This window comes from Babylonia areolata, chromosome 27 (genome assembly GCF_041734735.1).
Source record: "Babylonia areolata isolate BAREFJ2019XMU chromosome 27, ASM4173473v1, whole genome shotgun sequence".
Taxonomy (NCBI): domain Eukaryota; kingdom Metazoa; phylum Mollusca; class Gastropoda; order Neogastropoda; family Buccinidae; genus Babylonia; species Babylonia areolata.
In genome coordinates, this window is record NC_134902.1 from 26,773,244 (window position 1) to 26,789,724 (window position 16,481).

General features: G+C 42.0%; 1 protein-coding gene across 1 annotated transcript in view; it reads left to right on the plus strand.

The window, feature by feature from the left end:
- The first annotated feature begins 2,749 nt into the window (after nucleotides 1–2,749).
- LOC143301470 (uncharacterized) overlaps nucleotides 2,750–16,481 on the plus strand; it is a 25,357-nt gene continuing 11,625 nt past the window's right edge. Inside the window, exons 1-2 of the mRNA XM_076615781.1 lie at nucleotides 2,750–2,928; nucleotides 9,096–9,207. Of these exons, the coding sequence (XP_076471896.1) occupies nucleotides 2,865–2,928; nucleotides 9,096–9,207 (176 nt within the window). The 5' untranslated portion in view covers nucleotides 2,750–2,864. The remainder of the gene's footprint in view (nucleotides 2,929–9,095; nucleotides 9,208–16,481) is intronic.

The window sequence follows — 16,481 nt, forward strand, 5'->3', positions numbered from 1 at the left end:
CCTCTCCCCCTATGGTGCCATAATAAATTATATGACATGTTCACGGTAGGTGCAGTCATGGAGGTCAGGGAAATTCATGGAAACGTTCATGATAGAACCATTCCCAGGGCTGGACAAGTCTTGGATAAAACGTGTTTTGCTCTTGATGGTCTCGAAAAAGCTCAGAGTTTTAATACAGCTTGACCAGTACCATTCAAGAAAGAGCATAATGCATTTGGAAAAAAAAAGTTTGTGTTGGCAATGGAAAATTGTGTTTGGTCTGTAAAAGGTCTGAAAAAAGGTATTACATTTTGATTGGTCACATCGTCATCTACTGTCACTGAATTTAAACTAACACACAAACGCACGCACGCGCGCACACATACACACACACGCGCGCGCGCGCGCGTCAGCACTCCTATGACATTGCTCAAATTTTCAAGAGGTGGTTTAAGTGAACGGCTTTTGAATTTTATTTGTCAGGACAAACGTCCCCATGCCCATCCTTTGTATGTGTGCGTGTGTGTGCGTGGGTGTGTGTTCCAGTTTCGGTAATGCCCGATATTAGAACAATATGTGTGCGTTGCGCAAGTATTTGTGAATATCTTCGTTGCCAACTTCCTTCAGTTAAAATTCAATGTCGTTGAAGGCATCGGGTTTATTAAAAACAAACAAACCCAGAACAAAAACAAAAATAAAACAACCCCCCCACCCCCTCAAAAAACAAAAACAAAAAAAACAAACAAAAAAACAACAAAAAAACAAAACAAACAACAGCAACTAAAAGAAACAAACAAAAAAAACAAACAAAAAAATGTACTCAAGGAGAGAGACAGACAGACAGACAGACAGAGACGAATCGAATGAACGATAAAGATAACGATTATTATTCAAGAAATCGCCGCAACCGCATTTGAAGGAGGGATCTTTGCAAAGGCGGCCCCGTGGCAGAGTCGGCGTAGACGTTTACCAGTGATCAGGGTTTGAGGCTTCGATCCAGTATAATTTATGGTGCTGTGTCCTTGGGGAAAAGGCACTTTACTCAGGTTTTCCGCGCTCCACCCAGGTGTGAATGGGTACGTGCTTTCGGTTGGGGAAGGTTAAAATGGCGGATGGAGAGGATTAGGCCCCGCGCTTCTATGCCGAGCCCAAGAAACAGTGGATATAGATCCACTACTACGATAGTCCCGACGGTCGTAAGAAAGACTTTGGGACCTTAAAGATAAAGAAAAAAAGAAAAGAAAAAGAACCTTAACACGTGTACCTTTTCATCAAACATTTGTCTTCCGCATGGATGCACGCGCATTCCCCATGACTTCTTAATTTACCGTTTATTGTTTTACTTTTTTTTTCTTTATTGATTTTTTTTAAGAACTAGTAGGCTACAAGTTCAAAGCAAGATGTAGCCTAAGTTTTCATTCTTTGGGATCCTTAAAGCAAATTTCTCTTAGATCTGCCAGCACTGAGCAAAAGATTGTGCTGGTAAGACCGCTTTTACAACATAGCCCTGTAGTTTTCCAAAGAGATTATTGATCGTCAAAAACTGCTTGTACTAAAAAGCACGGACCTCAAACATGGGCTTTGACTTTTTACCTGAAGTTGATAGAAAGAATTCCTTCATATGCATTGAAACAATTCATGGATGTGAGTCCAAAATCACAAAGGCACGATTTGTGGAGAAACTTGCAGATTCCCTCTTTTTGTTGTTGTGAATAATTTTCACAGGATGTTAAATTTTGGTCACGTGCACACTACCAGTTCGCATGGACACAGATTCCCGAGAAGAAAGCTCACATGTTATTGTCACAGGGAAAACAATGCTATACGTGGGCGTGTAGTGCTTGAACTTGGGATTGTTTAGGAAACCCAAGGTTTTGAGCAAGTAAGGCTGTTTATGCAGAAATCGAACGAAAGATCGTTGATTCTTTTCGACAGAACTGGCATGCTCGCTTTAAAGCTATTAATTCGATCAGCGATATCCCAGTTTCAACTGATCAATATAACTCAAAACCTTTTTATCATCACCACAAGAATGTTACCAGCAAAGTTGTTGTGGTAAGTTTATAATGGCCATGTTTCCTTCAAAACACAGACATGAAAGACCAAATTTAGATAATAATATCTGTTGAATTTTCTGTTCCAAATTCGTTGAAAATGAAGCATACTTTATTTACTTGTGTCCCAATTAGAAGGATTTGAGACGGGGAAATAATGTCACCGGACTATTACACACATCCAGTCCTTCAAGCTTTCAAATTCAGGACACCATGATCCTCGCAAAGCACTTAGCCTTAAGATAGACTGCTTCGTCAGTGATGAAGTGAAAACTAATGCATCATGTGTTTGTTGAAAATGTTCGCTTCTGTTGTCATACTGCTTGGTCGGCTACTCAGGAATGTGGAGAATTACCACGGATCGTTCGTCTTCCCACCGCCAACCTTTTATTGGACCTGTAGGAAAGACTGTTAGGACAAAGTGGTGGCCTTTTAAAGTATTTTTGCGCTCTCCCTGTTACGTCGCGTTTGTAGCCGTTGATTGGCTCCTGCGACGTCTGCATCACGCTCCCCCCACTCCCCTTCGTCCCCCCCACCACACACACACACACACACTCAACCATGTTTACCGAACCACTCAATCCAATTTGTATCTCTTCACCGACCCTAATTCCCTCCATTCCGGATTAAAACAAACAAATGACCAAACAAAACAAAAAACGCGGCCTATAAAGGTGATAATTTCCTACAGTCTCTTTATCTTTGTCACTCTCTGAGTCCCCAAGAGCACTTGAAGCTCAGTCGCTCAGAGTTCGTCGTCCAACCGACTGTGCCGTGAATAGAAGTGAAAGACCAACGTGTTGTTTTGCTTTTTTTTCGTTGTGGGGAGAAATGGCAACCAGTTCCACTGTTGGTGTCGTCGGCTGGATGATGATAATACTGCTGTTGCTGCTGGGTATGTAGATGTTGTGTTGAGCTTCATTCCGAATCGGTAATGTTCGGTTTCAGTGTTCTCAATTCCCGGACCTGTTGAAGTGAAAACCTTAATTGGTGCGTCATTCAATGCAGAAATGTTAGAAATGATACATACTTGTATCGTGTGAGCTGCCGTTTCGAATTAAGAATTAGGCTTTAAAACGACGTAAAACGGTGTATTCGATGAAAACGAACTGATAGCCTACTTCACCATCATCATCACTTTCTTCTTCTTTCCTTGCTATTTCCTTCGTATCTCAGTTTCTCCACCCCTCCTTTACATTTTCGATTCTGCCTTTGGTGTATTGCACATTAATGTGGATATATGCTTTGCATGACTGATTTGGTGCATTATATATATATATATATATATATATATATATATATATATATATATATATATAAACAACACTGAACAACAACAACCCCAAAACAAGCATCACTATGATCATAATGATAATGATTGGTATTTTTGTTATTGTTATAATCATTATTTCATGCCTTTAATTTTTTATTATTTTTTTTTCCCAGAGGATACATGCGAAAATCATTTCGAGCATGATTATTATCTACAGTGATATCCACTTGAACGATAAAATTCCTTCATTCTCTCAGTGAGCTCAGATAATGCCTATGTTACACTGTGCATCGAAAATCCAGGGTCAAAACATCAACAACCAATTCGAACGAGTGCACCTGTGTGTATATAATAAATTTAAAAAAAACTTCATGTTTTTGTCTATAAGGCATCAAAGGAAAAGCTGATAATCTAACGAGGTCATCAGTACTTTCTTGTAAGTCTTTTGCAAGAGCGACAATGTCAATATGAGAAGTGTGGATTTTTGTATCATCCGCAAAAAGTTCGCAGACGGATTTCATATGGAGCGGTAGGTCGTTTATATTGAGAACAGTAAAGGGCCCTAGAATAGACCCCTGAGGAATGTCATAATCAAGTGTTGTTGGTGCGGAGATTGATGTACTCATTGTCACGCATTGTTGTCTGTTTGTCATATAGGATTCAAGCAAACTAAGACAATTGGTTATAGTTTTGAGTGGGACGTGTTTATTATAGAACTCTGTAAATATTTCGATCCAGTGTTCTATTGCTAGATCGGGGTCTCTTATATCATATACCGATGAAAGTTGGGAGCTACTCACATCTTTATAAAGAGCTGCTCATTAAATTTAGAGCAGCAACGATATGCTATTGTCTTATGGCCTGATTTGGGAATTTTTACTCCTTTTTTTCCCCAAGTGACACAAACTGGGTAGTGATCACTATAGTTGAATATCGGTACGCAAGCTTCTAATATATTGTTCTTATGATCTATGAGCGTCTGTGAACTGTGCATAACTCTGGTGGGTGTATTGATTAGTTGATGCAGATTAAACAGACTTATTGTCGCATTCCATTGTGTATTGGCTTTGGTAAGATCTGTGTTGAAATCTCCAAGTATTATTTCCTTTGATTCTAACGTCACCGCGTCCATCATAGCGGTGAATTTATCCAGCCAGTTTACCCGTTCTGCCGGATTTCTATAGCAGAAAGCGATTAAAATGGAAGGGGTGTTTTTCAATTTGATTTCTATCCACATTGATTCAACATCGTGCTGTTCAAGATATGGTAGACGCTTAAATGTGAGGGATTCGCTGGCATAGAGGAGGAGACCAGTCTCCCTGGCTTTTGTAGGGTCATTACGGATAACGTTATAGCCTGGGATGTACATCTCAGCATCACTGATATGTTCCGAGAGTCTTGATTCAGAGAGACCAAGTATATGAAAAGGTTTTCCATGGTTACTTAATAGGGAGGTTATTTCTGTAGTTTTGTTAACTGCGTGATTTATATTTAAATGCGTGATTCAAAGACCGTCTTCAGATGGCCATACATTTTGGTTGGTGTTCATTTTTGTTTTCTTTGGTGAACAATGCAAAATAAATGAAATTAGTTGCCAACGGGGGAAAAACTCACAAAGGTACAAACAAAACACAATCAATATATATATATCAGAATACAGTCAGTAATTAAACTAATCAATACAAGACATTCAATATAACAATCAACACCAGAAAAAAAATCAGAATTTAAAATACGGAATGGAAAACTAAGGGATAAAAGAAAAAGAACAAGAGAGGCAAGGCCTTCAAGACTCACTTGTGACTGAGAGTAAAACACACAAGCTTTTTATGTATTGAGTATAATTTCAGAATGTAATGTTTAAGATGAGAAAGATCAGTTTAAAGCGAATTAAGTCCCCTAGCATTAATTACAGAGTAATTTCCCTTTTTTTACTATCTGCACCAAAACGTTTGCAAAATAAATAAAACTTCCATGCTTAGCAAAAGAAGTTCCTGTTTGAGCAAAAAATGATAATAATGACTGCTCTTGTTGTGTCAGAATATCAGATCAAAGTGCCAAGTTTAGAGAATACAAAAAAATATAAATATAACAGTAAATGCAGTTTGCATATAATTAGGCTTCATTATTTATTTTTTTGTGCCCATCCCAGAGGTGCAGTATTGTTTTAAACAAGATGACTGGAAAGAACTGATTTTTTCCTATTTTTATGCCTAATTTGGTGTCAACTGACAAAGTATTTGCAGAGAAAATGGCAATGTTAAAGTTTACCACGGACACACAGACACACACACACACACACACACACACACACAGACAACCGAACACCGGGCTAAAACATAGACTCACTTTGTTTACACAAGTGAGTCAAAAACCACAATCGAACTAGTATTCAACACAGTTTCACATCAGTTGTCCTCACAAAACCAGGTTTGACTGGTCGGTTGGCAGTGTTCGGTCGTTTTTCACATGTGTCCACAACTGACAGAAAATTGTTGATAGTGTCCGGCACAGGTCCAGCGGCACTTGCAATCGGAGCATAGATTTAAAGAGAGAGAGAGAGAGAGAGAGAGAGAGAACGAAGAAAGTGTGAGGGAGATAGTAAGAGAAAAAGGAGTATAAAGAATCAAAACACTCCTCAAGGGAAAAACGGTCGCACCACTTTGTAGAAAGAAAATAATAAAAATAATTTAAAAAAAAGTCAGATTTCAGACAATCAAGATTGTGTATGCTCCAAAAAGCTCGGCACTTGAAGGCAGAGTTCAGAGACGAGAGAGAGAGAGAGAGAGAGAGAGAGCTGGGTTCATTCAAGTAGGGCATAAGGGAATGTTTACTAAGAACCACTTCAGCCCCTGACTCTTAAGTGCACAGGGAGGCAATTTGTCCTTCGGTCCTCTTCGGTAAATAGTGTGTCCACAGCTTCAGACAGTCTTTTTTATTATCATTATTATTTTTGTCTTGGATAGAAGGATTTGGACTGCTGGTGTCACGAACGACCTAGTGGGTGCATTGGTTTAGTGCATTTTAAGACGCTTATTCCCCTGGAGAGCTCTAAGCTCCCATTACAATTTCTTAAGAAGGCAAGAATATTTACACACTTATCCACAAAACTATGCTCATCCACACACAAGTATATACATCTACACTTATCAACTCTCTCTCTCTCTTTGTGTGTGCTGAGATGGGGGTTCGAATCCGTATCACCCGCCCCCTCCCCTTTTCTTTTCGCACGGCAAGTGAATTTGGCGGAGGCAGGTGGTCATTGGGTTTATTTTTAGAGGCGGGTGTGTTGCTGGGCGCTCGTGCACGAGGTTTTCATCGTGTATGTTCCCCTTGTACTTGTGGCTGGGCGAGAGATCGTGTGTTTCATTAGTGCCTCATGCAACTGAACAGGATAAATAATATAATATGGAGAAAATTGTGAGTGAGGGGAATTCTTGTATTTCGTATCCTCGTGGTTAGTTTTCCATCTGCCCTCGAAGGGAGTCGACCTTTGAAGAAAGGACGGGGTTAGTGACAGCGTTTGGTTGCTGAAACTTGATTCGAAACCCTCTGTAAACGACCGTGTGTCCGCCTTATGGGACTGCCTTTTCACAATCTCTGTTACAATGTTTCTGTCTGAGTACACACCGTTTGTTCTTTTACAGAACCTGTGCGTAGACCAGTGAGTGCACTTCTGGTAATATCCACAATGTTTCCCCTCATGACGCAATGAGCAGTGTCCACAACTAGGCGTGGTCATTCATACCGCCAGTCACGTAGAGGGGTGGAGGGGATCGTTCGTTTATTTATTTATAGTCTGTTCATCTAAGATGATGACATTAGACTGAAAATAAATGATATTATTATTCTTATTCTTATTTGGATTATTATCATTTATATCATAATGATGATTGTTGTTAATTAGAAATCGACATTTCTGTATATTGGAATGAAAAGAGGGGCGGTTGAGGTGGAGGGAAGTGGGGGCAAGGGGCAGGGGACTAAGAAAGGAAGAGAGAGAGAGAGAGAGAGAGAGAGAGAGAGAGAGAGAACAGAATGTGGAAAAGATAAGCGTACAAAATGTAAAATGGAGAGGGTGAGTGTCAGTGATTGGAGAAAGAAAAAAACATAATATTGGAAGGGTGTGTGTGAGAGGGGGAACGGGGGAAGCGGGATTAGGACAAAAAAAATTAATCAATAATCAAATATTGTATGCACTACTTCTGTAGATTATTATTTGAAAAGAGGTTCACGTGGGTACCTACAATAAATAACCAACTGGACTATTCAACACGTAACTAACTAACTTTAATAAAGAACAGTTTGAAATATATAACTTTTTCCAAAAAATATTAACATTTGAAACTGTTAACACGTGTTCAGTAATTTCTGGAGGCAAAAAAGGTTGGAGGGGATCGGAAGAAATGTGGATATTGCCGCATTCAATCGTTCGGTCAGAGTTCTCCTGGGCACTTTCTGGCCAGGGTAGTAGTCTGCCCTATGTACGTCTTTCGGGGGTGTTCAGCTTTCCGTCTGTCTCAGTCCGATTTACGTCGTTGTATGTAGGAGCTACTGAGAAGTGTTGACTTTTGTTTTGGTTCTTTTGTTCGTCGTGCTTCGTTGTTCATTCCTGCGTACTGTGTGTTGTCTGTCTTGTTTGTTATCTCACCATAGTCATTTCAACAATATTTAGTCATCCTTTTAGATATTATTATTATTATTATTATTAGTAGTAGTAGTAGTAGTAGTAGTAGTAGTATTTTATGTATTTATTTATTATTTATTAATTCATTTTTAAAATTTTATTTTATTTATTTATTTATCTATTTATTTATTTACTTATTTATTTATTTATTTATTCATTTTTTAAATTAAAAAAACCCTTTATTTATTTCATTTTATTTTATTTGTTTATTTATTATTATTATTTATTTTAATTTAATTTTATCATTTTATTAAAAAAAAAATTCTTTCAAGGCCTGACTAAGCACGGGTTACGCTGCTGGTCAGGCATCTGCTTGGCAGATGTGGTGTAGCGTATATGGATTTGACCGAACGCAGTGACACCTCCTTGAGCCACTGATACTGTTACTTAGTCATTCTGAAAATTAAGGATGGATACATACATACATACATTAAATGCATTACAAAAAAAAAAAAAAATATTTGTGTGGGCTCGTTTGTGTTGTGGCGTGTGTAGTAGGGTATTGTGGGGACTGAGGGAGCACGTCCACTTTGGCAAGCATGACAGCTGACATCGTGACAGAAGAGCGAATACAAGGTGTGGTTATGTACGTGGCCTTTGACACGGGATTGTGATACCACTGAACATAAGGAGAACAAGAGAGGCAAGGCCTTCAAGACTCACTTGTGATACACTTAAAAAAAATCCAAGCTTTTTATGTATTGAGTATAATTTCAAAATGTAATATTTAAGATGAGAAAGATCAGTTTAAAGCGAATTAAGTCCCCTAGCATTAATCACAGAGTAATTTCCCTTTTTTACTATCTGCACCAAAACATTTGCAAAATAAATAAAACTTCCATGCTAATTTGGTGTCAACTGACAAAGTATTTGCAGAGAAAATGGCAATGTTAAAGTTTACCACGGACACAGACACACACACACACACACACACACACACACACAACCGAACACCGGGTTAAAACATAGACTCACTTTGTTTACACAAGTGAGTCAAAAAATGACACACACAAAAAAAGAAGTAGAGAAAAACAACGAAATGAAATAAAAAGGAGAAAGAAAAAGTGATAATATTGCGTTCTTCTTTTCTTGTTTGTTTCAGGAACGGTTCCAGGTTTTGCGCAAGATCACGACTGCGTACTGAAAGTACAAGGTTGCGTAGGCAGGGGTTTTCAATTTCCGACAACTCGATCCGAGTTTCGGATTTTCTGCACGTGAGTCTGCCACAATTCTCTCTCCCTCTCTCTCTCTCTCTCTCTCTCTGTGCACGCGCGCGCGTGTTCCAAAACAGTGAGTCGAAGCGCGTGCACGTTTGAACTGAAAAGTAAACTGGCTGATAGTCGAATTCACAGAGGGACACGCACACACACGCACATTCCTACCCTTCCACCTACTGTTTTTGTTCTTTGACTCACGTGTGTGACTCGGTTTTGGCCGATAAACGTTGTAAATATTGGCGTTGGCATTTTCTTGGGGATTGTAAGTGGCATTGGAACCAAACTTGGCAGGACAGTAAGAATAAACAAGACCTTAAATGTCATCCCATTTAAGATTATATTGCAAGCAAGTCGAAAAGTCGAAGGTCAAGATCGGTATTTGGAAAAAAAAAAAAAAAAAAAAAAAATCACATAAATCATATCACTTCCAGTTTTAATCACACTTGGTATTGTGACCAATTGTGATCAGAGCAGAACTTCAACAAAAGACTAATAATGGAAAAATATCTCCAGCATCAACAGGACCTCTATCATGTCTTTATCGATTTTAAGAAAGCATTCGACAGAGTTTGGCACGCTGCACTGTGGGCAACTATGAACCTCTACAACATCAATGCCAACCTAATCAAAGTCGTACAGAGCCTCTATGAGAATGCAACAAGTGCAGTGTTTCACAACAACAACATAGGTGATTGGTTTCGGACGACGGTCGGTGTGCGCCAGGGCTGCCTGCTCTCCCCTACTCTCTTTAATCTATTTCTTGAGAGAATCATGGAAGAAGCACTAGAAGAACATGAAGGAACAGTGAGCATTGGAGGGCGAACAATCACAAACTTGCGCTTCGCTGATGATATTGACGGATTAGCTGGTCACGAGCAAGAACTAACAGACTTAGTGAACCGCTTAGAAGAAAAATCAACAAAATTTGGTATGGAAATCAGCGGGGAAAAAACAAAAGTGATGACAAACAGCAACTTCACATCAGAAATCAAAATCAAAGACCAGAAACTTGAAAATGTTCACAGATTCAAATATTTGGGATCTATCGTGACAGACGAGGGATCAAAACCAGAAATACTGTCAAGAACTGCCCAGACCACAGCCGCAGTGACCACGCTCAAACCCATCTGGAGAAACAGAAAAATCGCCATCAGTTCCAAAATCAGACTGATCCGCTCTCTGGTCATGTCAATCTTCTTATATGCATGTGAATCATGGACCCTCACAGCGGACTTAGAGAGAAGAATAAGAGCTGTAGAAATGAGGTGCTTCCGAAGACTCTTAGGCATCTCATACAAAGACCACATCACGAATGAAGAAGTCAAGAGACGCATCTGCAATGAAATCGGGCCCTATACTGACCTTCAAACACTCGCCAGACAACGAAAACTGAAGTGGTTTGGTCATGTCACACGCTCCTCTGGTCTTGCTAAAACAATCTTACAAGGCAAAGTGAGGGGAGGAAGAAGAAGAGGCAGACAAAGGAAGAGATGGGAGGACAACATTCGAGAGTGGACAGGCATGGAGCTGAGAGACACCCTGAGAGCGGCCGAGAGACGCGAGGACTGGAGAAAGGTGGTTGACAAAGCTTCGAAGGCGCCCCAAAGGATTCGGAATCTGAGGGATCGGTGACGGTGACGGTGACGGTATTGTGACTGTTTATGTGTAGACCATGATCCCCAAATAAAATCAAAACCAGAGGTTAAAGGTCAAGGTCACAATAATGCCATATTATATTCGCAAGAAAATGTTCTATGTGTGGAAGCGGGAACGTCTGGGCTGATGTTCGTTGTTCTTTTCCCTCTGAAAACGACTTTGTGTCAGCCAGTGGAAGTGTTCTTCATCTGTGTTTCGATGTTAGCACACGTTGTATCTCCGTTCGAATCGTGGGGAAACGTCACGTCGCTCTAGACCACCCGCCTCTCGGAGCCGGCGACGGCTCCGCTGACGTTTCTATACTGGTGGCCTGTCTTCCGTCCGCCAGCGTCAGCAACACTCCTATGTTCATGTGTTTAATATATTTTTTTTATCGTGGAAACAAAAGACCATCCTGTGCTTATAGTGATGGTGGTTTGATATCTCACCTACCAGTGCCCTTGTAAAAAAAATGTGACAAGACTAAAGTTGTAGTTCTGCTGCCGTTTTTTTTTTTTTTTTTTGGGTGGGGTGGGGGTGGGGGTGGGGTGGTTGTTGTTTTTTTGTATGCTCTTGATAATTTTTTTTAATTTTTTATTTATTTATATATACATACATCTATAGGCATATACACACCATCATTAAATGCATTACATAATTTCGTTTCTGTGTGGGCTTGTTGTGTTGTGGCGTCTGTAGTGGGGTATCTTGGGGAGGGTGCACGTCCGCTTTAGCACGCGTGACAAATGGTGGAGATGCGGGGTAATTTTTAGCTAGGTTGTGTTGGGATCTGTCTTAGCTGGGTTAGGATTTAGGTTAGGGGGACAGGTGGTAGGGTGTCTTGTGGTGTTGTATGTGATTGTTTTCAAAATGGTTCATGTTACCCTACAGTGATATTGCTGCACTGGTAAGTGCTTCAGGTAGCTGATGTTTTTCTGTATGCGCAGGGATTCAAAGTGTACATGTTTTGATGCATTGTAGGCAGCCGATAATCATTGTTGGTTTTGAGCGCTCTACGGTTAACGCGTCATTTGTCTGAAGGGTTGTCTCTGGTGGTTGAGGGTTCAGTTGTTAGTGACAGCAGTAGTTTCGTTGGGTTCGACACTAGGATCATGCCACCGCGTAAACAGCCTGCGAAGCAAGATACGCCAGGCACTCCTGTGAGGACTCCCGAGCAGACTGACGAGCTGGCACGTTGGGTCAGAGATGAACTGGATAGACCGAAGGTGAGCGAGGAGGTGAAGGGGGAGATAGCGGAAGAACAATCAGTTTATGAGAAGTATGCTGCGATCGCTAGCAAGTTAGGCTTGATTGGAGAGGCCCTCTCCAGATTCATAACAGATTCTGTGAAGGGAGAGAGGGAGGAGCTTAGACTCAAGTGTAAAGAGGAAGAGGAGTTGAGACTTAGGAAAGAGGAATTGTAATTGAAGCGCCAAGAGAAAGATGAGGGAAGGGTGTTTAGAGAGAGGGAGGAACTCAGACTCCAGCGTAAGGACGAAGAGGAACAGGCTTTCAGAAGAGAAGAGCTTAAACTTCGGGGGAGAGAGGTAGAAGCCAGCGAGAACAGGAATATTAACTTAGATCCTCTGGGTGATAAGGACGACGTAGACGCTTATCTATCACACTTTGAGCGAGTGGCTACCCTATGTCACTGGAGAGAGTCGTCGTGGCCTACCAGACTTATCGCGCTGTTGAGGGGCAAGGCTAGGGAGGCAGTGTTGCGACTGGATCTGGATGATCTTACCAGCTATGCTAAAGTAAAAGCGGCTCTGCTTAGGCATTTCCGTCTGGATGCCGACGCTTACAGGAAGAAATTCCGGGCACTGAGGAAGGATGCTGCTGAAACATTTGAACAGCTTCTCATTAGGATGCGCGCTTGTTTCTCTCTGTGGTGCGTAGCTGCTGGGAAGGATGAAACTAATGTTGAGGAGGTGAAAGATCTGTTCATGCAGGAGCAGCTCTACAATATTCTGTCTCCAGAGTTGATAATGGAAGTAAGGAAGGTCAGCCCAAAGAACGCTGATGACTTGGCTAAGGAGGCCACTGTGTTGGCCGAGGCCAAACGAATGGGCCGAGAGGCTAAACATGAGCGGGGCACTCAAGAGAGGCCTGTGCAAAATCGGCACAATGTACTTTTCCAACCGCCAACAGACACAAAGACCCCGCTCGAGCAAAGCAAGCAGGTCTCGCCGCAGGGTAGACAGGGACGGCTTAGATCAGCTGTCGTCTGCTTCCATTGCAAAAAGGAAGGCCTCATTGCCCGGAACTGTCCACAGTTGCATAATACGGCGGCGGTGTCTTGTCCCGTGCAGGTCCCCCAAGGAGATACACCGGCTCTGTGTGTCCCCTGTGCACGGAAGCCATACACTCCACGCTGCATTGTCACTATTGAGGGTATGCCTGCAAATGGCCTGCGTGACACAGGAGCAGGCTACACAGTGGTGGCAGAGCGCCTGGTGCCTGCTGATGCCTACACAGGTGATACGATGCCAGTCGTGTTGGTTGAGTCGAGGTGCCGGAATTTGTTGCCAGTGGCTGTTGTAAGCATTGCTTCCCCTTCCATTTGTGGGAGGATTCGGGTTCTGGTTATGAAGCGGCCGGTAGAAGAGGTCCTCATTGGCAACTTGGCTTAGCGGGAGGGCAGTGAAGAGCTAGAACATGTACCAGTATACGCCAGCCCATTGCTTGTAGGTGCAGTAAAGACCAGGGTGCAGGCAAGGAGGGAGGGGTCGGTCCCAGAGGCCCTCTCCATAAAGGAGCAAATGATGGGGACATCCCGTGCTGATCTGATCAGGTTACAAGGATTATGCTGAGTACTCCTCTGATGTGTATATAGGTAGCGGCAGCACGTGAGTCGTGTAACCAGAGTGTCAGCCACCAGACCAGGGGAGGAAAAGTGTCATACTGTAGGAAGGAGGGTGTCTTGTTGCGGAAGTTCGAGGGTCGTCATGAGGTCATTGACCAGATTTGTGTCCCTTAGACCCTAAGGAAGCCAGTTATGACGCTAGGTCACGATAGTCCGATGTCAGGGCATCTCGGAACCAAGAAGACCAAAGAACGTGTATTTGCTTCATTCTACTGGCCAGGAATGTGTGCAGACATTGCACAGTACTGCCAGTCATGTCCCCAACGCCAACGCAGTGTAAAGAAAAGAGTTCCCAGAGCATACCTAAGTAGGAAGCCATTTACACGTGTTGAGAGACGCACAGTTGAGCCGATCAAGGGTAATATCGCCAAGCAGCTCGGTTACTCAACAGGCACACCAGCTACCGCCGGTCAGGTTTTCTGCCCAGTCCATTCCTGGAGGAGGCGGGGTTGCTGCTAGGTTCCTCGGGTACTTGCAAGGCAAGTAAGGATTATGCTGAGTACTCCTCTGATGTGTATATAGGTAGCTGCTGTACATTATTAGTCCGTGACTTATTTGTTTTTGTTTTGATTTAAACCAGGGGTTTAATCTTGGGAGGGGGGTATTGTCACGGACGACATAATGGTTCCGCTGTTTTTTCTTTTCTTTTACGTTTATGGAGGGCCGGTGGGTCGTTGGATTATTTTTAGAGGCGGGTGTGTTTCGTATGCGCGTGCACGATGTTTTCCATCGTGCGTGTTCCCCTTGCGTTCGAGCGTAGTGAGATCGTGTTGTTGTGTCATGTTTTCTATGGTTTGTAAGTGTCTCGTGCAATTGAACGGAAAAAAATATATAGGAAGCTGAGTGAACAGAGTGAGCGGAGTTCTAGTGCTTCAAATGCTCCTCGCCGGTTTGTCCCCAGCTTCACTCGAAGGGAGTCAGTCCTTGGAGAAGGACAGTGGTAGAAACAGCGCTTAGCGGCTGATGTTCGTTGTTCTTTTTCCTCTGTAAACGACTTTGTGTCAGCCAGTGGAAGTGTTCTTCATCTGTGTTTCGATGTTAGCACACGTTGTTCGTTTACGGAACACTGTGCGGTGGCCAGTGGGTGACTTTTGTCTTGTCCCGTCAGTGTTTCTCCAGTTGCCTGGCGCGCGTCTTGAGGTGTTGTACCTCCGTTCAAATCGTGGGGAAACGTCACGTCGCTCTAGACCACCCGCCTCTTGGAGCCGGCGACGGATCCGCTGAGGGCTCCGCTGACGTTTCCATACTGGTGGCCTGTCTTCCGTCCGCCAGCGTCAGCAACACTCCTATGTTCATGTGTTTAATTTTTTTTTTTTTTATTCTGGAAACAAAAGACCATTCTGTGCTTATAGTGATGGTGGTTTGATATCTCACCTACCAGTGCCCTTGTGAAAAAATGTGACAAGTCTAAAGTTGTAGCTCTGCTGCCGTTTTTTTGTTTTTTTGTTTGTTTGTTTTTGTTTTTTTTGTTTGTTTTTTTTTGGGGGGGGGGGGGGGGTGGTGGTTGTTGTTTTTTTTTTTTTTTTTGTATGCTCTTGATAATTAAAATTTTTTATATACATACATCTATAGGCATATACACACCATCATTAAATGCATTACATAATTTCGTTTCTGTGTGGGCTTGTTGTGTTGTGGCGTCTGTAGTGGGGTATCTTGGGGAGGGTGCACGTCCGCTTTAGCACGCGTGACACACACACTCTTCCAATATTGTGTTTTTCTTTCTCCAGTCACTGACACTCATCCTGTCCATTTTACATTTTGTACTCTATCTTTTCCACATTCTGTTCTCTCTGTGTCTCTTTTCCTTCCTCAATCCACTCCCCCCCCCCCCCCACCTGAACCGCCCCCTTTTCAGTTGGATATTTCTTCCCGTGCCATTGATTTTCACAAATGAGGATTTCTAATTAATGATGATAATCATCATCATTATGACAGAAATAATGATAATACAAACAATAATACAAATAATAGCGGAGTGATGGCCTAGAGGTAGCGCGTCCGCCTAGGAAGCGAGAGAATCTGAGCGGGCTGGTTCGAATCACAGCACAGCCCCCGAAATTTTCTCCCCCTCCACTAGACCTTGAGTGGTGGTCTGGACGCTAGTCATTCGGATGAGACGATAAACCGAGGTCCTGTGTGCAGCATGCACTTAGCGCACGTAAAAGAACCCACGGCAACAAAAGGGTTGTTCCTGGCAAAATTCTGTAGAAAAATCCACTTCAATAGGAAAAACAAATAAAACTGCACACAGGAAAAAATACAAAAAATGGGTGGCGCTGGAGTCTGGCGACGCGGTCTCCCTGGGGAGAGCAGCCCGAATTTCACACAGAGAAATCTGTTGTGATAAAAAGAAATACAAATACAAATACAAAATAATAATAATAATATCATTTATTTTCTGTCTGATATCATTATCTTAGATGAACAGACTATAAATGAATAAACGATGTACTTTCTCTGTTGTAAAGGGAATACATATATTTTCCCTCTGTTGTACAGAGAATGCATCTTTTTATTATTTCTTTTATTTTTTTACCTCGGTTGTACATGTATTTTCTTCTTTCAGTTGCACAGGGAATACATGTATTTTCTTCTTTCAGTTACACGGGGAATGCATGTATTTTCTTCTTTCAGTTGCACAGGGAATACATGTATTTTCTTCTTTCAGTTGCACAGGGAATACATGTATTTTCTTCTTTCAGTTGCACAGGAAATACATGTATTTTCTTATTTCAGTTGCACGGGGAATGCATGTATTTTATTCTTT